We start from the raw sequence: 24,479 nt of genomic DNA, 5'->3' as shown, positions 1-24,479 counted from the left end.
TCTTCTGATTCCAAGCAGCGAGCACCTACAGTGGTTTGGATAACAGGTCACCCACACAGTTACCTAAAAGGGGTATCGGGAAATGCTTCCGACTTTAAAGTCAATGCACTATAGATCGTGGATTAATTATGCTCTCCTGTGACAGCGCTTAGGTCAGACATATGAAACTGTGAGCAAGTCAAATTATTTCTCAGCTATTCTGTGCATTACCATCTGTATGCTGCGTCACTTCACTGGGACCGATGCGTTTTCAATAAGATAGACCTGTGACGCAAACAGGCCATGACAAATATTTCAAGATGGGATATAACAAAGAAGCAGCTAAATATGAAAAAACAGATAAATCATTATTCAGACTGTTTCAAATAAGGCATACTAATTAGATTTTCCAACAGGGAAAAATGGGTTATTGCTACGCAGGATGCAGAATTACAAAAATTGAAGAAGACTTTGCAGGAAGATTTTGAAATTCCTGTAAAAGAATGACATCTCTTTTGATTATAAAGATGAAAAGGAGCCATGCTGGCACCTCAAGCAACTCCGGTTGCTCCACAGCAAAGAGAGTGCAAGGCTGTGTTCATTTAAGTGTGTGTGTGTGTGTGTGTGTGTGTGTGTGTGTGCGTGTGTGTGTGTGTGTGTGCCTCTGTGGGTGTAATACTAGGAGCAGAATGCTGTGAATGTGTGTCCTGGAATTTTATTGTCTGACATTCTGCACATCCTTTGGAATTTATCAACACTCACCATGTCGTGTCATTTTGTGTCTTCTTAGACACTCTATTGCTTACTGTATCTGAGTATGAGGGTGTGTGTGTGTGTGTGAGAGAGAGAGAGAGCATACGGGGGTGGAAATCTTACGACATGTGACAGCTGGTGGGCTGATGCCAAAGTGGAGGCATGGCGCACAGAAGGAAACGGCTGTTTCCACGGCAACGCAGAGCTGGAGTGGCTGATGGTTGGGTAGCGTGAAGTAGTTGCTAGCTGAGACAGTGAGAGCTGCAAAGAAACGATCCACTTTCATTATATTGATTGCACAGTACAGGGCCCAGCAATCTATCAAATAACAACAAACCATGACACCGCTTTAACACTTACAGGGACTTCTCAGCCCATCCACTGCCCTTCAATACTGTCATCTACCTGCAGGTCACTCTCAATACTGTTTCTCTACTCCCGTATTTCTTTTGAGGACTTTGCTATAATGTAGATACTAATTTGAGAGCTGTTTTAGTTATTTTGGTTATACAAGGATGGCAAAAATATAGGAGATACCGTATATCACCACGACAAAGCTTTTATCAATGGTTTTTTCAAAACCAGCTGAGAAGCATGGATAAGATAAGCTTCTTGAACACTACAGAAAGTGAGGTTGCTGAAAATGCAGAGCCGCAGTCATTCGATCTACACTACAGAAAATGTATATAACACATCAGGTATATAGATGTACCATTCGTATCCATAGAAACAGAGAACTAGAATAAAGAGACTGGACATAGTCATTAGTATGATAAGAGCAAAAAGATAAGGTAACATTACAGAGTTTTAAAAAAGGTCCATGAAAAGAAGATGGGGTGGATGTTTAAAATGTTTAACCAAATGTTTAAGTCAATAACAGTCAGTTTTAAAACCTAGATCACAATATTATCACAAAGGTTATAGGTTTAAATAGCGAGCCTGAGAATTTCCGTTGAATATTTCAAGCATGTTGGCCTTATATCATGAAAATTATCCTTCAGGTTCTTTATGCGACACATGTATTTTAACAGCAAATGAAGGAGAGAAGCTTAAGTTTCCTTTACTGGGGGGCACCTCAGATCCTCCGGCAAAATTCTGAGGCACTGTCATTCTAAAATAACATGTATTATACCTCAGGCACGACCACAAGCTGGCTAATGGCATCTTCCTACTCTGAATGCAAAAGACCAGCAGGTCTTCCGGCATGATACTTGAACTCCTCATTTCACGAGAGCCCGTGCAGACAATGTGTTGAAGATTATTTAAAAATGTCTAAGGTCTGTCAGTATTTGGGCATTAGATCCACCAGGAAGAGTTTCAAATAGTCATCCTGTCGAGGTTTACCCTGTCAGGTAGAAGAGAAACAATGCCGCAATGTCAAAAATAGTCATATTGAGTTGGTTAATCTAAGCTGTGGCTGAGATGGTATAGTGGGTCATCCAATAACCTCAAGTTTACAGTTCAAATCCCACTTAATTCTGGTCACTCTCTGTTGTGTCCTTGGGCAAAACGCTTGTGACTGGGGCAGATGTAGTTTTCCACCACTAATGTGAAAGAATAATGGGTCTCAATGTGAAACGCTTTGGGTGCTTAGAAAGGTGCTACATAAAACCACACGCAAAAAGCTCTCTGGGAGGAAAGGTTATTGTCGTGAACCATATTAAGGAGTGAAACCGGAGACGTCCACTCATCGACATCCTAGTCGTGCATATACTGACATTATTTCATTGACATTGACATATGACAATTTACACACGTGCATGCTTGTGATCTGATGTTGAGTCACTACATCCTGCACACAGAAGGTGTTAAACACACCACAGTCACTCTGCATGTGAAAATCTCTAACATAAACACACGCACACCTGAGATTATGCAGAGAAAGGCAATTAGTAGTGGCACTGGTGCGGCTGGCAATGTTCTAAACTCAGCCTGTTAGCTGATCACATGTTCCACTCCGGCTTCACAGGATCTGCTTGTGTGCTCGTCTATGTCTGGAACATTATATGCATCTAAATATATACAGTAAAGAACTGAGGTGTGCGTGTGCGCGTGTGTGAGAGGGAGAAACCAGGTGTGACTGACCCATTAACTAGGTGCCTTGCCAGTAAGGACTGGGCGAGCCACGGACTGAAACATTGCCTAACCTTTAGCCCTTTGACTACCAAACTATCTGGGTCAACAGAGCACAAGCAAGACCCTGGAAGATGACCGCAACCTAATTGAAAGAAATCATTATCCACATTGGGAAACAAATTCAAAGGCTGTCGCAAATGTGTATAAATACCTCAGAATCTTTAGCATTCTGCACGACAGCAAACAGAGTGTCAAGGATCAATAATTTATGCCAGCCAGAGAAAACTGTCAGATCCAGCGATGCTGACAGACAGAGCAGGAGCATGAGGCTTATTTACAGAGAAAGATGTCTGATAAATCAGCACTTGGCAGCCATGCTGAAGAGGAAATAAATCATTTGTTGCACAAGAACATAATTTTAAGACAGAAAAGAGTATATCCTTACAACATTATTATCGAAAGGGTAGGAGGCTCAGATTTAGCGCAAAGCAACGAGGAATGTGCTTTACCAATCGTAAAGTAACTGCCAAGAGCGCTGTGTTCTATTCCATTGCTTTAATCTGAATCCTAAATCCTAGCTGCTTCTTAGTGTGTGTATGTGTGTGCGTGTGTGTGTTAGTTACGGCTTAGTAACATACCGGTAGTTGTGCAAATTGCTCAGCAAATCTTTGTATATTTAGAAATTAAAGAGATGTGGAATAACAAGTATTCATTTTATTAAAAAATGGTTGGTCAAAAGCATAGGCAATATGGATTTTTCTTTTCTTTAAATGAAATCTTTAAGAAATGCTGTTTGAAATTCAATCATTTCTAAGCACTAACTACTATAGTACTAACCTATGACAGATTGCTGTGGTTAGCATACAGTGTCTAACTGACACAGTAAATGTCACTTGTGGCTTTACATCAAGATTCAGAAATGGAGATCATCATCTCACCCTGTCTGAGCATCTGTCTTGGGTTTTTTTTTCTGTCTATGTTGTCCTCCATGCTGATAGGCTCTGCTCACTCACTCAGGTCCAATCTGATGCACTTCCTCACACTGGATCTGACATTATTGTCGTGTGTCACACTGTTTCGCATTGTAAGTTGCAAAAGAAGTAGATCAGTGTGGCCGGATTGTCAAGACTTAACAGCATCGTGAAAAATGTAAATCACATTTCAAACCACCTTCAAATGTACTTTAGAGTGGATTGGATTTACAAAAATCATATTTGATCTTTTTCCTCTGTATAGTCTTTTCAGCTACTGGGTATTTACAGCCTGCCTGGTGTTTGCTGAAAGACGTGTACTGCGTCTTTGTCAGGTCTTTTTGTGAAAACAGCTACCCGTTGTTGCTGGACACAAGATAAACAGCTTTGCTTCCAGGTTGGAAAACAAAAACAATCATAAATCCATTTCACAAGAAAATAGAAAGTTATTTAGAGGATTTAAAGGAATAATCGTCTATTTTATTTGTTTATTTATTTATTGAGCAATTAAAGAATTAAAGAAGATTACTACAAAACAAGTGCCCCAATCTTCTTCAAACTAAGCACATCCATGTCATACAGCCTTAACTGGTTGGGCAGCTTTTGCTAGAAAACCACTGTAAAAATAACGAAATAGGCAATTTTGTAGACTTACCGGTAATTTCCTTCACCCAATTCCACTCATCTTACTCACAGTAAGGTTGCTTCATTATTATGTGTTTCCATTTACCGGTACTCTGCTACAATATTTTAATATCCACTTGTGTCCTTACTATGAAAAAAATTACATTATCTTGCTTAACCAGCTAATTAAGCTCTTTTTCTGTCTTACGCATGCACCAAAAGCTTTATTTGGAAAAAATATTGTTTGGTTTAGTCGTTTTTAGAATTTATAAATACATGTATGTGTATGGATATATATATATATACCTAAATAATTCGATTTTCATAAATACTGATGTCTATTGACGTAGTCCTGAGGAGGAGAAGGGCAAAATCGTTTTTTGGATGTAATTGTAAGAAAAGGGGGCGGTTCCAAATAAGCATTTTCTTCAATCTACGCCCTTTCGGTTCATCAAGGTTACAAAGCCTTTGAAATTATGTCATTTGTCTCTGTCTCATTGAAAATTTAACCAGAATAAAATTTAGAGAGAGAGAGAGAGAGAGAGAAACTCTATCATAAGTCCCAATCTCCACTTTCACTGCTTCTCATGCTGAGGAATGACAGTAATGCTCACACATTAACACACACTGCACATCAGACATATGTACACAAACAGTATCTTATTAGGGACAGGATATGAGTCACTCATCGCCACCCACCTTAGTTTCAATGGATGGATGATTATGGTGCATTTGAATTAAGAGAACTGATCAGTATATCAACCGTCTGTGGGAAGCCGCTGCTACACCAGTGCTAATGTGACATTTACTCTGATCTGATGCAACTAAGGCACGATTGCTATCGTCATTACTCTATTACTTCTATTTCCCAGATTTCTGTGATGATTTAAATGTTCCATGGCTGACAGAAATATTTTGTTTCCTGTCAAAGACTATTTCAACAGACGCACAGGCACACTCTTCGACGGCATGCATATTAATCAGCACTTTCGCAGCAGGAAAATTTGAGACTAAATCTTTAAAGAGACACAGGTTAGTAAAACGAAAAAACTGGGGGGGGGACTAAAACCAACTGTGCCACAGAACAGTCAGAAGAAACTTGAAACTATTTTCAGACATTTGTATTTGTAGGCTTGACCTGCAATTTCTGTCCCCAAGGTTGGCTCAGCATGACTGCGAGTTAGTCAGGATTTATCATCTTTGTGTTAAGGGAGCTGTGTTCACAAAGAGGGATGCTAGTGGGCTTTCTCGTTCAGTCACGCAGCCAGAAACCCCTGCAGGTTAGCCGGTAACGGGAATTCCTTTATATCCTTCAACCGTCCATCCATTTTCTTCTAGAAGAGATGACCTCATCGATTCATTTTCATGTCTGCTTTATCCACCTTCCGGGTCACAGGTGTTGCTGGAGCCTATCAAAGCTTGTCTACGGGCGAGAGGCCAAGTTGTCAATCAACAGGGGTTTCGTTTAGCGACGGGGTCTTTGGAACGTAACTCCATCGTTAAGTGAGGACCAGCTGAAAACGCCTGTTTTTTGTGTGTGTTTTTATGAGAATAACTTTGCAAGAGGATCATGGCAATAGATGCTGTATTTTTGGCTTGCTGAAAGATGGTGTTAAATGTTTTTGAAAGAAATACGAGCTGCAACGAGAGACAGACAAAACATGTCGTCATATTTGCTCTTCAAGAGGGTGTAGCGGTGTCTTACCCCGGGACCTTTTGGAGATCCTGGAGGAGAATCTGCTGGAACTTGTTTTTGACCTAAAAACAAAAGCAAAAGAAAACCCAATTCAATGTTTAATTAGGTCAAATAAACAACCATGTTGGTGCTACACCCTTCATATATAGAAACCTTTAATTAAATGTTAGCGTGTGACAGCAAAAGGACAGTGACAACTAAAGGTCATTTTATCAGATTACTGTTACTTGTTGACTGCGTCTGATAGAAAAATAATTAACTGTCTGCCTGTCCTGAATTATTGCATAGTAAAAGCATCTACTGTAAGACTTGGACAACAGAGTCCAAACAAACAACTATGAAAACAAGACCAACAATTGTTATTCCTAAGGTTATTGGAATTAAAATGAAAGACTTTGCATCTCTTTTTCCTTTTCTAACACTCTCTCAACCATTGAGCGCAGCTTGAAAAGCCTTTTGAAGTTTGCTTCAGTTGCTTGGTGTGCAACTTGGAGCGTCCATCTGCTCAGAGTATATGTGCACAGAGTGTGCAGGACTCCCACAAAGAGCTGCACACAGGTGGTCTGGCACCCACCTCTTTAGTTATATTGTTCTAAGGGCTTTCCTTTTCCATCACTGTTTTTCTGTCCAGATCCGGTGGCAAATACCGCATGTTTCACCTCAGTAGTCGGATGGATACGCCTTTGGCTGTTTATTTGTGATCATGTTTTTGAATGGTGGGAGGATACTGGGATGGAGGGAACCCACGCAGATGCAGGAATACATGCAAATTCCACACAGATTCAAACCCAGGGCCTTCTTACCAAGAGGTCACAGTGTTGGGCATTGCACCAGCATGGCGCCACTCTTTTGGCCTAATTTAAAGCATACCCAATTAAAATACTGAACCATTCAAAAAGGTCATCAAAGGGCCAACATATAACATCTACAGGCATTATTTATGGAATGGAAATGGAAAGCTTTTTTTGTCAGTGTCATTATAGTACAAGTACAGTGCAACAATGAAACAAGAGTCGATGAGTGAGCATCGGCTGCAGCAAATAAATCCCTTTTGGACAGTTTGTTCAAAGTGGACCTGATTTCTCCCCACTTCCTGCAAATAGCCAATGAAGATCGTTTCACCATTGTGACAGCAGTGGAAGTAGAAACTCTACAAAAGGGAGGCAGAAAGACGGGGCTAGGGTGTGAAGTTTTGTTAAAGTATTATTTGCGGGCAGCCACAACTGGAAACCTTAAAAAGCAGCAGGTGGCAGTTAGCAGCCAACTCGTGGAACAAAAATCAATTGAAAATGGAAAAAAAACAGTCTTAAAATTGGAGAAACGGCATGAGGTCTGAGAGCACATTATACTCGCAGGAGAGAATGCGATTTAACGGCCATGGTGAACGAAGGTCAATTATTTTGTTGCCATGTTATTCTGTTCTTTGCAAAGACTCGCTCGAAGCATATTTAAAAAGTTGCACTCAACTCTGCGTTTTTAGAGAAGAGTCTTTTTTGCAGCGTGATTGTGTGATCGCAATATGAAACGGGCTTTCAGGTCACCAATGAACCCTTGCTGCATGTTGAACCTCCCATCACACACACACACACACAAGCTCCAAATCACTTGGGTATCTTAAGAGATCATCTGAGGACCCTTGAGCACTAACTGAAATGTAATTAATAGTGTTTATCCTTTATGCAGCCATCATGTAGGCCCAACTGAATGCTATTCTTCTACACCAAGATAAGCTAACAGCATTATTAGTGGGGTAAAACATCAAGTATACAACTAAATTGCACTTTGCTGTTTCTTCTGTCACTAGGATTGAGTGTCTGTTTGTTGCGTTTGCGGCATGTTCATAAATTCGCTGACAGTTACGAAGCAGCAGCTTCGGTTTCAATGAGGTACATTCAGGCTGCAAAGTGTTGAGATGCACACAGTAGCGACATCATTTGTCTACCAGCGGGATGTGAAATTTTCATCAGGAATTTCAGTGGGAGTCTCTATAAAGCATGAGGTTCCAGAGCTATTTTTGGAGGGATATCACGCTTAATTGGGAATGACAAATAAAAAGGCATCTGTCAGAGAAATTGAGAAGTATATGGTACATTAATAAACCATTTTAGATATGTGACAATGAAAAAAAAAAGTGTAATGGTTCAGGTAATTGAATAAATATGATACAACAAAAATGTTTTTCAAATGTATGCTGAAGCCTTTCTCTAGCAGAATATCCTTTGCATATGAAAACAGCTCATCATTAGTATTGGGATGTATATAATTGAGTGGGAGGAGGTATTTTGAAAGGTTTGATAATTTTCTACATTAAAAACTAAAAAAAAGATTCATCGATGTTTCAAGACGTTTGACACAAAGGAGAATGATGACATTAGCTGGATGGAGAATACACAAATCTCTCCTGAATATGGATGTCGAAGTCTTTTTTTTATTTTATAAAATATTAAACATTTTCATCCTGACCTTGTTTCCTTGACAAGAGGGATGCTTTACTATTCGAGAATCCAACAATAAGCAGTGGCTGTATGTTGCAAAAACGTCGCCATCAAACAAAATGTTAAATGGCCAAACAAACATCGACTGGAGTTAAAAATTTAATTGAAAAGTCAATAACTTTAAATCTGCTACTTGTTTTTGCTTTTTCAAGTGAAGTACAGAATAATTAAAAGACTTAATGCAGGTATATTATAGGTGATCATATTTATTATCTTGAAACCTTCTATTTTACTGTGGAAATAGTGTTTTGTCTATTATATAATTAGTGTTTAATTACTGCCTACCGAGAGGCAGAGGTATAATTATGGAAGGGACCTGAACAAAGGAGGTTAAATAAGAAAATGAAAAACCTGATTAGCTATGTCCTGATTGCTGATTCATTCTGTTACCACTTCCATAAAAGAAAATCAAAGTCTATCACAACTCAGAGTCTGGTTCTTTGTTATTAGGTTTTGCCATCATTCTTACTGCTAGTATCAAATATGTAGGAGAAGGGAGACGTGAACTGCTTGTTGTGAAGATCAATTACAATTTACAGATTTAATTCACTTCACTTCTGAAAGATTTTGGCACACAAAAAAATACAAATAGCAAATGCTGGAATAAGCAAAAGCTGTTTAGTCCAAATCCGAAGCGTGGAAAGTTGACAGTGGTGTTGTTGTTGTTGTTGTTGTCCATGGTCAGAACAAAGACTTAAGCATCAGGGTGCAAAATAAGGCTCGTTCAAGAACGAGAGACCTGAATGCACAGCCAAAGTCAAACAAAGTTTGTTGTCAAAGTTCCACAGTCATGAAGTGTGTTAATCATGACGAGAGCAGGTGACGCAATTGAGATAACACTGCAGAGGTGGGGGCGTTATTACATGCAGAGACACGCTAATTTGATGCTTGTTTCTTACAACTTTGATTACACCTCGGTGTACAGAATGAAGTTTCTCTGAATGCTGTGAGCAGGAGAAACACTTTCACCTCCTTCCAGCTGGGGAGTGCTTCATATTGCCCTACCTTGTGCCTTCTCCATGCCAAGGAATGAAGACTTGCTTAAAAAGCCAATTTGACTTAAATGATCTTTACCTCGTGAAAGTGATAAAAGTGATCTTCTCTGACTTGTCAAATCCTCCTTTTCTGTCCTCAAAGACATCTTGGTACTGGACGCCTTCCTCTCCAGCCTGAATGCTATTGTATCTTTAGCCTCTGACACCTGAGGAGAAAGTTTCAGACATTTCAGTCACAGCCATATCATTTGGAGAATGACTATTTAAGATGCTGTACAGAAGGACTGAAGCAATAAGAGGAAGCGCAGGACATGTGGCAGCGATATCTAGTGATTTTATCATAGCAGATTCTCCTGAAAGATTTTACCTCAAGAAAAACAATTTGCTTTACTGTGAAGATGGTTTAGACTATTTTTTTAAGGAAAGTGGAATACGGCCTTCCACAGGTACATTGTGGAAGTTTACCATTAAAGACAACATAAAGTATCCTAATGGTTAACATGATCTACCTTATGTCTTATGTCAGCCATCTTTTTTTTACATTTTGCTTTATTTATTTGCTCTTGTTGTAATGATAATAAAGGCCTATTCTATTCTATTCCATTCTAATGTACCACATAGTACCGTAAAACAATGTGAAATCTTTCCTTCAGGGAAACATCTGAGATTGAGGAAAGGTGCTGGGATCAGATCATCACCTCAATGTATTTCAAAGCATCCTTTACATTTAGTTCCTTGGACAGAGATGCTCCTCCCCGCTACTCACCTGAACTGTGTCTGAAGCTAAGAGTGGCCCAGAGCTCTGACTTTTGGCCGATGGCTGGTTGCTGTAGACCATGACTCCCTGAGGGTTTGGCTTTGCACCTCCTTGCAAAAAGAGCTGTACCTCTTCCTGCTCCCAGACGGCAGGCTCCTGGAAAGGGAACCAAATGGCCCAGCGAACGCACTGCATAAAGGACCCTCGGGATGTGGAGGTGGCAGACAGCTGTGTGACGGAAAAAGGCAACGAATTAGAGGTCATTCACATAGTTACATATTGAATATTGTGTTAATTTATAGACACGATCTTTTGTGACTCCAAAGCGAATACTCTTTCATTGAAGTACTGTAAATGCTGTCGAATACCTTCCATGACACCTTATCTCAAGTGAAAACACTGATTCAAATACATTACACTGTCAGAGTAATCAACTTTTCATCGATTTACCTGAACAAGCAGGGATTTAGGAGAACATTTGCTTTCATGTCCATCTTGAATCAACAACAAATTTACAACCACTAATAAACCAAGCCGATACAGCAATAATTTTGCCACTACAATCACACATAAAACAAAACGAAACAGTTTTATCTGCACATTATAGCACAAAAAGATGTTTCTTTAATAACGGCATACATTTCAGCATGTCTTCTTGTAATTAATTATTAATTAATGCATTAATGAAGAAGACCATTATGAATTTAATATGCATCAACAAATCCAATGTAAACATAAATTGTTAAACATTTAAAATTGTAATTACTTTTTTTTTCTGTTACTCCATCAGTCTATCGTACTCCAGTTTGCATTTGACTCCACAAACAATAGCCTACATCTGGTAAAAGTAACCATCGCTACGGTTCTCCCATGTACAGCAGTCCGGTTCTTTAGGTTACAGTAAATGTAGAAGACGGTGTCTTTTTTTAGTGACTTTCAAAAACAAGTCATAATTTAGCTTATTATGATCATTACTGTATTGGGTTAAAAAATTATGCTCAAACCTGACATGCCCACTACATGTGAGTGATAATAAGTGCAGTACACCACTGTGTCAGTACAGACCCCAACTGCTTATTACCGCCGCTGAGGACGTTATGTTTTGGTTGGTTTGTTTGTCTGTTAGCAAGATAACTCAAAAAGTTAGACTGATCTTGATGATATTTTCAGGAAATGTTGGGAAAGTTACCAAGAACAGACGATTACATTTTGGTGATGATCCAGAAGAGATCCTGGATTCTGGATCACTTCGAAATGTTTGGTGACATTGCAGTCAATGGAGCTTCAAAATGTGTTCCTCAGTATCTCGGTTGATTATTGACCGATGTTTATGGAATTTGACACAGTCACGTAGGGTGGGGATCTCTATCTCCACATTTCATCTGCATTTGATCCAGAATGAGGTCAGGAAAAAAAAAAAAAACATTGAAAACTCCATTTACGGATTCACAAATCCGTTACAAATACACATCAACTCTGATTCACTTTTACTGTTCATTGGTGTTTAAAGATACCAAGAACAAATTAGAACCTTGTGGTGCTGATCCAGATCACCATGTGGATCGTGTAAATCTAATTATGAGGGGAATGAGCAGCTTGGCGGAGGTCTGCGCTCTCTGAGTACTTTCCGAGTTGATAGTTTGGTTCTTTGAGCCTCGGCCCCTATTGCTGCTATGAAAACGTAAATGATAAATTATAGCACAAACATATTAATGAACCTTTTAATTACCGGTATTTACAAAGCAATGTAAAAAAATAGACAGAAACTAGTGTACTCCAGTCAGAGATTTTGCAGAATCGATGAATAAGCTATTCAGCCTTAGACAATTGTGATCAATCATAGCTAGGACAGTGCAGACTACAAAAGGAGCCTGTTAGTTCAAATTACTGGATAAAGTGTAGCATATAATGGTTCACAATGCTCACCGTTCCCCTGAGCAGAGTATTTACATGCCATACCATAATCCTGGCCTATAGGTCATCCTTCATGTAAGTATCATCATTACTGTAAATGCTTTTAAGGCATCAGTCAGTGAACTTCTCTACTTAATAAAACTGTACAATTTAATCAAAGCATTTTTAACTGCTCTTAGACACAACCGTGAAAATGTGTTTTCAGTCTCTTCATCTCGGCCTACTTCTAAATACAGCATTGAGATGTATGGCATCACATTGCCTTTCGGAGAAATACTTAGGTGGGTCACGCTAAAGTTTACAGAAAAAACAAACTGAAACCGATATGTGTTTCTGCTGTTAAAGTTGTATTTGTTGACCATCCCCCACATTTCTGTCCCTAATATGTTTTGCAGCTCTCTAACAAATTACTTATTTTTTTCTGTCTACTCCTGATAGATCATTATTCACAAAGTCACCATTTCAGTTTTTAAACAACAATGCAACAGTGCTGCCTTTTCATTTGGGTGAGGGTCAGATTATTGTACATTATGCTAATTATTCGTGCTGTTTACTTACTAATCTAGTCTAAAGTCAAAGGTTCAGAAAGGCTAATGGAGCTGACATTTTACATGCTGTAAGGGGCTACAAATGTGAGCCAGACGTTTTGCAACAGACAAAAGGAATATCTTTGTTCAATCCAAAAATCACCTGCATACTTTTTTAATTAACTTAGTCAATTTGTGCCACATCTTTAAAAATTCAACAAATACAGAACTGTCAGTCAGACAGACTACTGATCTGCCTGCATCTGGAAGAAGGCGTGCCTCATTAAATGTATGTTGTGTATGTTATTTGGTCTCGGAGGACCTGTTCAAAACTTTTCATGAGACCCCAGATGCAGATCAATACTTCATCTAGAGAGGGCGTTTGTTTCAGAATCGGCATTTACAGCTATTTCTTTGATTCGGAGCTCGAGCAAAATGCAGCGGCCATAAAACAGAATAAAATATATTACTCCTTGAGGCATTGGCTGTTTCTCCATCGTGTGGGGCTTGAATTAATAAGATGCTTAACATGAAACAGTCAATCAAACAAGCCTATTTTTAAAGTAGCGATGTTCTGCAAGTAATTTAATGAGAGAAAAATAATTTATGGCATAGAGTAGTCAACATTGTGAGGTAATTAATCTGTTTGTTTTTTTTCACAGATCATGAGGGAAAGAACAAAATGAACATTTCAGACATGCCTTCTCATATTATTCAATGATTGTATTCAGTGACAGAGACGACAGAAAAGTCAGGTGCGTTCTGATAACAGCGACAAAGGAAAAATGAGCAGCCTCTTCAACAGGTAAACCGACAGCACAGGAATCCATTTTCTGTCCCACACTCAGTACTCATCACTTCAGTCTTTCAAAGAGAGGAAAGGGAAAAAACATTTTGTTCAAAATTGATGAAAATAGAAGGAAAGTAAAAAATGAAAAGCCTGAGCCGAAACCTCTGACACGTGAAGTGAACATCCACGCCTTTGAAACGCGTGGCTGGAAGCATCTATCGCCGTTAGGATTTCAGTGCAGTGGTTTTGAAAGGCGTTGAAATGAGGTGATCTACATATGAACTGTATGCAGCGCTGACAGCTTGGGATGGCAAACAATAGGATTTATGGAATCTCAAAGCTGTTCTTTAGTTGTGGTTTGAGTAAACAAACAAGGATAATAGTTTCATTTAAACCCGGGCAGGAGATTTGCGCCTTGCTTGTAATCCTTGTACACAAACTCCACAATGTTTTGAGGCATTAAAAAAAGGTTTAAGAACTGAAATAGGCGGTTCCATAATCACATGGCGGCAGAAAAAACAAAACACCAACATGCGGGTGGAAGCATTTTATGGTTTTGTGTAAGAGGTGATCAGAGGATGTGTGAATGTGCTGTGGGCCACCAGCGGGAAGAAAGTTGCCAATAGGGTCATGACCTATGACTCAATCTGAGTGCTATGAAATAAGTCCGACTGCGGAATAGTTTGCTGGCAACATCCGAGCTACTTAAAATATATTACATTGTACAGTAATACCTCGACATACAAGCCAGTCTGCACATTATATTTTGCTGTGCGATGCGAGCATAAATTTGAGAAGCGAGCACGCTTAAAGATGTTGGTGCTAAATGGCCGAGCGCTACAAGAACCCTTCACTCATTCAGTGATTTCTTTCGCTGTATTTGTGAATATTCTTTGTAATAAGTGATCCAAAGAAAGTGAGTGGTACGGATGGTATAGTGAGAAGAAAAGGCACGAAGACGATGGAGACGAAGCATGAATTTATCGATAAAGGTGACCGTGGTGTCCGCGCAAGTGATTTGGCATGCCAGTCCAGACGATATGTACAATCCTCCAACAGAAGGCTATCAAGAACACAAAGCCTTCCAAAGGAATAACTTTTATGTCTAAGTTTATGTAAGTGTACGTGTAAAGGTACAATTACGGAATAAAGTGTTACGTACCGTCCAACCCCCGCCCCCCACCCGCTAGTAAAGTTTTACTTAAAACAATAACAGGAACTTTCCCTGACACACATAATTGCTCCAACTGGCAAAGCAGTTTCCACGCGAGGAATCCATCAACCTTGTTTAGAAGTGTAAAGTAAACTGCTGCAGAAGCCTTAGACAAATAAAAGTGTCTGTTTCAAACATATTTTAGAGTAAAAAATAAAATAAAAAGATCTCAAGCTTGTGACCTGAAGTGGAGGCATAAAAAGAGGAAATTGTTAAGAGGTGACAGGACACTGAGTTTTCAATATCAAAGGAAACTGATACCACATTTCCCAGTAGACAAGAGGAAGTGGTAGCAGAGACACTCCTGGTACAATTCACTGCAGCTCATTAGCTGGAAAAAGTGCTCAAGGCCGCCAATTCATAGCTGATGTAGCTGTGCTCATTTAAACTTGAAATGGTCAGGTTTGTGACAAGGTACCAATAAACAACCTGCAGGAACATAATTTTGATGATACTCAAAGGAAATGGAAACACGTTCAGTGACTCAAGGCTTTCAAAAGTACAACAAGTTTAATCATGTGTTGTGGGATGTGAGCATTGATGGGAGACAGTCTGACAGTTATTACTATAACCTCAGTATACTGGGACACTCAAGTCATTATTTCAGCCAAGGCCCTGTGACAGGCACCAGCCTACAGCTCCTGCTACTTACTGTCTACAATGAAAAGCCCTGGAGGAAGTGAGTGGAACATGCACCAAGATCATTAAGAAAGGAGCACAAAACCATTCACTTTTTCATCCATCGCACAAGTAGTACAAACCCAGCAGGCTATCGTTATCATCACAGGCAGATTCACTGATGGTTGATGGTAAGAAAGTCTTCAAGGAGATGAAAGGCATGTGTTCACTGCCCAGAGCAATTAGTGAAAGTGCCTATTTTTTCCATTTTGGCGTAAGTGATCTATCCTTGGTCGCTTCGTTGGTTGGTTGGTCGATTGGCTGGCTGATGTCATCAATGCATCAGAGTATTTGCCAAGCCTGGCCAAAATGACAGCTTTTTTCAGAAATATTTGTTTATTAGGATTTCGGTGTACTTTTCTGTATGCATGTACAGACAGAAGATTCACGTTACAATACTTAAATCGCATTTGTAATGAACAAATTAACAAACTGTCAAGTCAGTACTATACCTGTTTAGTTTTCTAAACAATTTAGTGTCGTGGAATGATTTAAACCGGTCAGCAAGGTGGCACACTGGGTAGTACAGTAAGAAGAGGAAGAGGACGAATGCAGAGCAGAGGTGATGAAGGCCGAAGAACAAAGATTGTTGTGTGGCTTTCAGGGAAGAGGTGAGACAGGCTTTGTGTTGGAAAGAAAGGCTAAATTTCATTTAGAAAATGGGATACTTTTGTCACTAGCTCTCATTTAAATTAGCAGGAATGCATTTAACTGAGCGCAACCTGAGATGATTAACTTTGTCAACTTGATGATTACCTCCAAATGAAAAACTAAAATCATGTGGAGATGATAATTGGATGAAGAATGTAAAAAAAGAAAATGAATCACATTAGGTGAGCACAGCAGCTACTACAGTGTTTTCCATAAAATTCTGACTAAAGAAATGCGTTCATACAGTCTCACCGTTCAGTCAAACATGAAGCTTGCATCACTTCAATACAACGTGACATTACGCAAATACAGAAAAGCTGTTAACCCCAGCATATCTGACGTGAACAATTTAGTGTAGAACGGATACTTTGAAGATGATGGATGAAAAATAAGAAAGATAAGTTTATATGAAATATAAAGAAGTACAGCAAAAAATGAAATATTAAAGGATAGATAAATTGTCATTAGATTTAAAATTTGCAGGCTCACACCATCTTCCTGAAATTAAACAGATGGATAAAAATGACTGCTATGTTACCAGCAGCTGAATGACAAAACTCTAATTAGTAGTACTTTGAGTTTCAAACATGCATGGGTACAATAATTCAAGTTTGTTGTCATTGTTCACAATTTTAGCATTGGATTTTGTTCCTGCATGACAATGTGGAACAAAGATCAACTAAAACTTGCTTTGCGCCAGCTTGTTTAGTCTCTAATGCCTCCAAAATGCCACTTACCACTTTATGCGACTCCAGTTTGCATTGAGAATCATTGAAGTCTGTGGATAAACTTCTCTATACTTGAAGCAGGGCCTGAATGTGAGTAGGCCATTCACATTGCAACCATTAGATGTGCAAACATCACCGCCGCTGCCTCTCAGGCAGTCAGGGCAAAGCATCCGTCTGGAGACGGATCGCAATGCTGGCAGGCACTGTCAGGGTAAGACTCACTCTGGGCTGATCGCAGGGGGAGATTGATGCACTTTTCAGTGCAGGGAGAGTTGACATTCACTTTAATTAGGCGGACAAAATATTGTCTCTGCAGCATGAAGCCACCCTTGCCTAATCCTCAACTCCCTTTTTCTTTTTGAGAGAGGAAAAGGGACCTCAAGGGAGGAATGACCTCCGAAATAGGCCACAAATCAGCTAAATATAGAACTATCACTTTCCAATCCTGGGGACATTACTATGCTTAACGTGTTTGAGTAACATTTAATTAACATTTGTATGACATTTCAGATCAGAACCAGTGGTTTGTTTGACGTTGAGGTCCGCACTGGTGGTAAGACTGCGTTTTAATGTCACACAATGTACAGTAAGTAGTTCGGGCAACTGACACTGAGGGAGCGGCTCATTGTAAAGGGGGCATTTTAATGTCTATGAGATAAGACAGAGTTTCTTGAGATGCTTTTCATTCAAGAAATATCGTTAAATCCTGCAGCGATCCGTGGTAATGCACTCGTACGAGTAGGTTGCGTGCGCTGCAACACACGAGCAGCCATTTCTGGGAAGTCACAGGAAAAAACAAGCGATGGTCTATAAGCATGTACCTGTCGAGAAGCCAATTAAAATCCAAACAAGCATTTCTGTGGCTCAGACATAAAGCAAGACCAATCAACCCAGCCGCTAGCTAAATCACTTGTCTCGGGCCCACCTGCTGCTTATTCACCATCCGTGGGCAGTGACAAGCAAGACCAAATAAGGACTGAATCAATAATAATTAAGAGATTGAGATCTGATATTCAGCTTGACGAAATACTGTTCAATACTAAAACTACAGATCATATAACATATTTAGCGATGACTGTTAGACCACTGAAGTAAAACAACACATTATATATGTGGTAGATTATTTTTATTTCCTTTGGAAAAGGGTATTAAATAACAAGAGGTTGAGTAAATCAATGGCGCTCCCCGCTGAGGTTCAAAAAACTTTGCCACATGCCTGAATGATGTGTGTGGCAGGATGCTGTCCAGTGCCGGCAGCTCTGTCCAGCCACACTTATGTCTCGATTTGTCGTGTATCCACTACACTAGTCAGGCTGTGTCGAAGAGACAGGAGACAGATGTGTGTGCTTTTTTATTTTGTATTATTAAACTACAGCAAGAAGCAATCGGCATACACGAATGCTACCCACTGGCTCTGGAGGTCATGTCCATGACAAGAGACAGCGACTTACTGATGACCATGTCTTCTATGAGGAAGGAGGAACATTGCAATTCAGAATTAATAAGAAATGGGCATGCTGCCAATCTGCATTTAACCAGAAAGGAGCTCAGTAAAGGGCAAAACCGCGAGTATATTTAAAGGTCAGTCATTAATGGCTACACTTCCTCTGATGCTCAGTAATCGACTGTGCCACTCACAGAGCCCAGTCAGGGTCAAAGGTGACACAACAGGAACACGTGACACATTCATTACTGTTTGTGTGCTGGACCAGTAACACAAAAGGACAATCCATTTTAATGCATAACAAGTGTCCCAGCTGTCCACATCCTTTTACAGCAACAAAACGTTTTCTGTAGCATAAGGGCTCGGGAGACGCCACAATTACTGTTCCAAAGACGCGATTGGTGTCTGACAGTTTCTCAGAAGCATAACTGAGGTAAAGGAGAGGATCAAGCAAAGACTCTCCTGCATGTCTCATCCCTTCTGTGCAGTCTGTCCATCTATCTGCTCGAGTCTGTCACTCACTGCACATTTCAGTGTTTTGGATGACTGCAACTGTCATGCACGCCGAGAAATTGTTTCCTGGAAGAAAAAAAAAAGGCAAAGCTGTGCAGGCCAGTCACGCTTTCAACCTCCACTTTCTCCGGACCAGCCTCTCCATGAGTGATTAGCTCGTGCTTGTCAGCAGAAGAAGGTGGACAACAAAAGTCCCATTGTATTGCATTGGGCTGTACGGGACTGTATTTCATGGCTCAGGCGGCCATCGGCAAACAAGAATGGCCAAAAATGTCTTGGGAAGAAGTTACCGCTGGAACAAATTGATACTGACAGGCTACGTTCCCTCTAAGCTGCGCGCGCGTGCAATTGCGCACTGCTGATGCGTTCTTCGCGTTTGAGCGAACAAAGAGGCGTGGCCGATGTGGAGGGAGGCCGCGCTTATGATGCGACGTGCTGCTGATGTCGACCCTTTATAATAAGGACAAGGCGAACGGGCGGTGACGACATCTCAGCACGCCAGAGTGAAAAGGAGATGCGATTCTTTTTAGCTGGAGCGCAAACAGAAGAAGAAACGGCGAGACTGGGGGCAGATGTTTTCTTTTTCGAGCGACACGCGTTTTCCAGAGGATGAAGGATGAAGGATGAAGTTGTCTGTTTGTGACATCGAGGCACTGAGCTCTGACGTCACTTGGAGCAGCAGACATTGCTGCACTGGTAGAGAAGTGTGATTCTGCAGCACCCACATTCTGGAGGTCATTATTCAAGTCCATAATGAGGCTAGAACTTAAACATGGGTCAATCAGCACCTTCTCAGACGTGGTGCTGCAGCACTAAAATCTAGAAGCTCAAACATCTCAGCTGTTTGTGCTGCATCTCAAGCATCCAGCGCAGAATGTGAAAGAGAACTTAGTTTAATAAACTGAATTAAAATAGCATCCAGAAATAGTCTTGAAGTGTTTGGACCAGCCGATGCGTATAAAGTCAAAGCTGCAGGCAGGCGAGGACATCGACCTGGACAACGTGTCCAACCGTTGGAGACGTGAGAAGGACACAGGACAAATGAGGTTATAGACTGTATTTTGCAGATGAGGAGTTCCACATGAATGAATGAATTAATTAATTAATTAATTTTATTTTCGAACATGTATAAAAATATGTAAGTATTTGTACATACAAAAGAAAGAAATACTGATAAAAAAGCAAAAGACATAACAAAATGCAGCACATAGTTCAAAAAAGGAGTAGGAAGAAGTGGAATAATTCCTACCCTATTATTAGCAAAATATTCAACATAAATACTTGCATTAATAAACAATAAAATACTATCATATATAAATAAATAAAACTTTATATATATACTTGTTTAGAAAAAAATGTTGTACCTCCTTTGCTTGTTAACTTTATCTGATTTGCTGATTTTATTTCGTTGTTATGTTTTTTTATACTATTGTGCACTTTGAGGTTTGCGTTCAACATAAAATGTATTGTTATGATGTTACTAACATTTGTCCGGGGTCTGCTCAGGGAGTTCGTGTGTTTGCTCAGACACATGAAAAATTAGAGGGAACATTGCTGACAGGCCACAAATAGGAGAGCCGTCATCGTCTGGCGTCAGCTGCCAGTGACCCTAGTATTTTCACAAATCATGTTGAGGGCGCCCACTTACACTTGAATGGATAGCTGAAGGCATGATGCACTATGATGGATACCAATTTTTACCTCTCAAATAGATGAGTATGTCAAGAAAGGACAGAAGAATGACATCAAATATTGTTTCATTATTATTTCCTTATAAGTGTGTTTATGTTCTCATACACAGACTGAACTCTATCACCTATAATTTATTCATGCTTTTTTAGTTTGATGTAGGTGTGTTAGCGAGTGAATATTTTATTTAAAAAAATGTATTCCCATGTTATTACAAGAGCCATGAGTGGAGTACATGTCCAATAAGCAACTACCAATAATTGTACACAGCAATGACAAATAAATATTAGATGCCCTTATTCATTTCAAACCAAATAGAGGAAGGAGCGTCGTCAGCAAGAAGAAATCTATTGGCTTTTGAGATATGCTCCGGAAACCAATCCCAAAGTCTCAAATGAGACTAAACATTAATTTTCAATTTCAAAAAAATGAAATTTCCCAAAACATGAAAACACACTAATTTAATTCATGTGGATGTTATCATGTTAAAATTCCATTAAAATATCATCAAATGACTTTTATTTTTATTTTACAGAATCAATCCATCTGAGACCAAGTTCAAGCTAACACTTTGGGGAAGTTAAGTTTAAGGTTTGGTGACCCCCTCTGAGAACAGCCTATCAGACTAATTGCCAGTTCTTCTCCAGTCTCCAGCCTCCTTAATTTAAGTATCTCCATGCCTCTGACTGCTAAGGAGCATGAAAGAAGTCTGCTCAAAGGCTCTGCGAGGAAGACAGTGTGCTACACAGAGACAAAGACAGAAAGACCCAATCATGACTGAAATCAAAAACACAAACGAGGACACATGAACATAACACAGCTTTCTTTCTTCATAACCAGAGGTAACGAGGGCAGTGCAATTTTGTAAAAGGAGGCCAGCCCTGTTCTTTGTTTTAGTGAGAGGCAGACTGGCTTTTCAGCACAGCGAGGATGAGATGTGTAGGCAGTCTCAAAGCAGAGTGATTGCCTCTGGATTGCAGTGCTTCTGTTGAAGGAGAGATGGGATTTGTTTCTACTCTTTTCACCCACCTTGGTCCCCTCAACATACATCAAAAGACATACTTCTATTTAATCAGAGGAAAAGAACAACGGTAATGCAGACTGTATGGTCCTGCACTCCTCTGCAAACAGAGGCTCCTTGAAGTTGTGCCACACACCGCCATCTAGTGGTGATGGATACAGACAGCACAGTAACATAGGACATGAGAAAAACACACTTAATTTAAATCCACCAGAAGAAACAATGTGAGTAAACATAATTTAAGAGCCACTGAAGCGTGAAAACACACACACACACACATGCACAAAATGCAATCTCCTTGACTTGATCACTACAAATTGTCCAAAATTTGAGGTAAGTGCATAATTGGTTGTCTGTCTATGTGTGTACCCCACCCCTCACCCATAACCAGCTGGGATAGGCTCCAGCAACACCCATGACCAACGATGTTGATCAAGCAGCTGCAAACAAGACGATTGAGGATTTTACCTTTTTTTTGCTCACTGATAAAGGTATATACAATGTACATTTAGTTCCATTTAGTTTAAGTTCTCCTTGTTGTGTATGTATACTTTATCTTTGCAATAGATAGGTGGTGCAATTCTGATCATTTACTTTTTCCTTCAGCCAAAGGTTAAGGACCACAGCCTCCCAGAATATAGCCCCAACTATATTTGTCCTTTATCTAAAGTTCGCAGTAGGATTCCACATGTACTTGAACTGTCACATCTTTGGTTGACAAGCGGGAAGAAGTGTTGCAGCTCCCTGTATTTAAATGTCCCATATAATGCAAAACACTTTTTTCCTGGTTTTCCAACAGAAATTCTCTAGCCTCTACAGATACTCCAGACATAAAAAAAATATCTCAGTTGTCCTTGCTCCACCGGTCATTATATATTTCCTGTGAAGCATTGCTAATTTTGTCTATGTCAATAACAATGTCTACTCCATCATACTAGACATTGATTCTTATCCAGGAAGGAGAAAGTATAAGTACGAGCATACACACAGACAGTGAAGCGATCTTTTCCCTACCTATTCAGGTGACTGTTATTACCTGATGTTGTTATCCGATTTGTTAAAATATCATCCAGTTGAGTGAACTCAACAACTGCGATGGCAATCTGCCTATAATATCAAGAGATAGCTAAGCTAAGCTATTTTTGGTGAAACTGCTAGAATACTGAGAGGCATTTGGCAACGAACACCTTTGGCATTTGCAGACATTTTATCTGCAGCCTCAACAGGACAACATTAACATTTTAGACTGCCTTTTTCTATGCTTAAAGTAACAGACTTATCATAATAACATGCACATTTTAAGCATTCAAAGAACAATAAACCAATAGAAAAAATAGGTATTGCAGCAGCAAAAAAGAAATAAAAACAATAATGAAGCAATAAAAATAATTGTTGTCTTCATTTCTATGCCTCTCCTTTCAGTTACGAGACACACCACAACTCAATTATAAAAATTAATTGTTGCTTTTCCTTTTGATCAAGTTATGGTATTATCATTATTTCCCTCCATAATGAACAAAGTCACTGTACATAATCAAACTACCCCACAAGACACTGAAGAAGGTGAAGCCAGTGAGCTACGTCTCACTTGAACAGCAACGTTTTAGAGTCTGGAACAAGCACCTAAACATTATGCGTTTACAATAATCAATGCTATCCATGGTGAAAAACAATGGGTGGGTGAAGGGGTGTCGTCGCTAAAAGCTGGTTGCAGAGGTCAAGATGGTTGAAAAGCACATGAATGTGAATGCACCTTGGTTGCTCTAATGACCAGAGAGCTTGTTGTGTTCCCCCTGCTTTTAATTGCTGATCTGGCGACCTTTGCGTGTATAAAGCTCGGCATGCAGCACTTTGATGAGAGCAGAGCCTTTCACAAATGTTGACGGCTCACCCACGCATATAATTACCACAGTCTTTCTGGGAGATTCCCTGCAATGGGCAGTTGTGAAGTGTTGCAGGTTGAATTTAGAAATAACATCCTGATTATATTGAAAGTGGCGATCTTTTACTGGTACTATAGCTTCGGTTTGTGGGGGCCCATGGCAGGGGGGAAAGCATGCCAGCACTTCAGATCAAACTTCACCCTCATGACTGGACCACAAAGATGGAGCCCCCATTTGACACCCCCATTGGAAACCATGCATTGGTCGAGGCAACATTCAATGAGAATCCAGCTGAAAGTTAACATGTTGGAAGCACAGAGAGAGAGAAAACAAACTTAATGTACTTAAGTGCTTCATGTTTTCTTTCACTGTCAAGTAATGAGAATTGGTTGGAAAGCTGTCTGTCGTTAGCACTTCATAAGTTACTTTTAGAGGTCTCATGTGTTTATATTTTATTCTTTGTTTATGGGAGTCATGTTGATGAAGAAAACAGTATAACACTGATTAAAAAGTTGTTGTTGTTGGGCTCCGTATCAAATGGAATAAAAACATATTGCAGCAAAGGAACCTGCAGCAGAGGTGAACCTTTCAACAACCCAGAAAAAAGTGTTGTTATCAAGTTCGATTTCAACAGAGTTTACAGAAGTATTAAAGCTTTTAATAGCTTTCAAATATCACGCCTTGGTCTGTAAGTAAAGGTTGTTAGCCTTCAGCAATATGAGTTACACTATTTCTATTTAATTACAAAGAGTAATTTTAAAATAACTTCATAAGAAGAAGAAGAAAAAAATCACAGACCAACTGAAAAAAAACATTCATAAAGTAATCTTCCTTTAAATAACTGTCTTTTTAATAAAAATGTAATGAGAAAAAACTATTCTAAGAAAAACACATAATAGAGAATTCTTGTGCAGCTGTCCAAATTAAAGACTCTAAATTGAAGGCCCTGATCAACCTGTACATGCACAATTATGTAGATAAACCAACACGAGAACAAACAACCATCCTGTTTGGTGACAGTATTGGATTTGGTTCAAGGCCAACCTTCTTTACACACGTCTTTTAGTGTCTGTTTGCTGAGG

At 39.6% G+C, this 24,479-nt stretch overlaps 1 protein-coding gene across 1 annotated transcript in view; it reads right to left on the bottom strand.

Moving 5' to 3' along the window:
- LOC137913882 (nephrocystin-4-like) overlaps positions 1-24,479 on the bottom strand; it is a 103,709-nt gene that overhangs the window by 39,999 nt on the left and 39,231 nt on the right. Inside the window, exons 9-12 of the mRNA XM_068757502.1 lie at positions 10,356-10,574; positions 9,669-9,795; positions 6,109-6,161; positions 856-993 (exon numbers count right to left, since the gene is read on the bottom strand). Coding sequence (XP_068613603.1) covers positions 856-993; positions 6,109-6,161; positions 9,669-9,795; positions 10,356-10,574 — 537 coding nt within the window. The remainder of the gene's footprint in view (positions 1-855; positions 994-6,108; positions 6,162-9,668; positions 9,796-10,355; positions 10,575-24,479) is intronic.

This window comes from Brachionichthys hirsutus, unplaced genomic scaffold, assembly GCF_040956055.1.
Source record: "Brachionichthys hirsutus isolate HB-005 unplaced genomic scaffold, CSIRO-AGI_Bhir_v1 contig_304, whole genome shotgun sequence".
Classification (NCBI taxonomy): Eukaryota; Metazoa; Chordata; class Actinopteri; order Lophiiformes; family Brachionichthyidae; genus Brachionichthys; species Brachionichthys hirsutus.
This window is presented reverse-complemented; position numbering and strand designations above follow the sequence as displayed.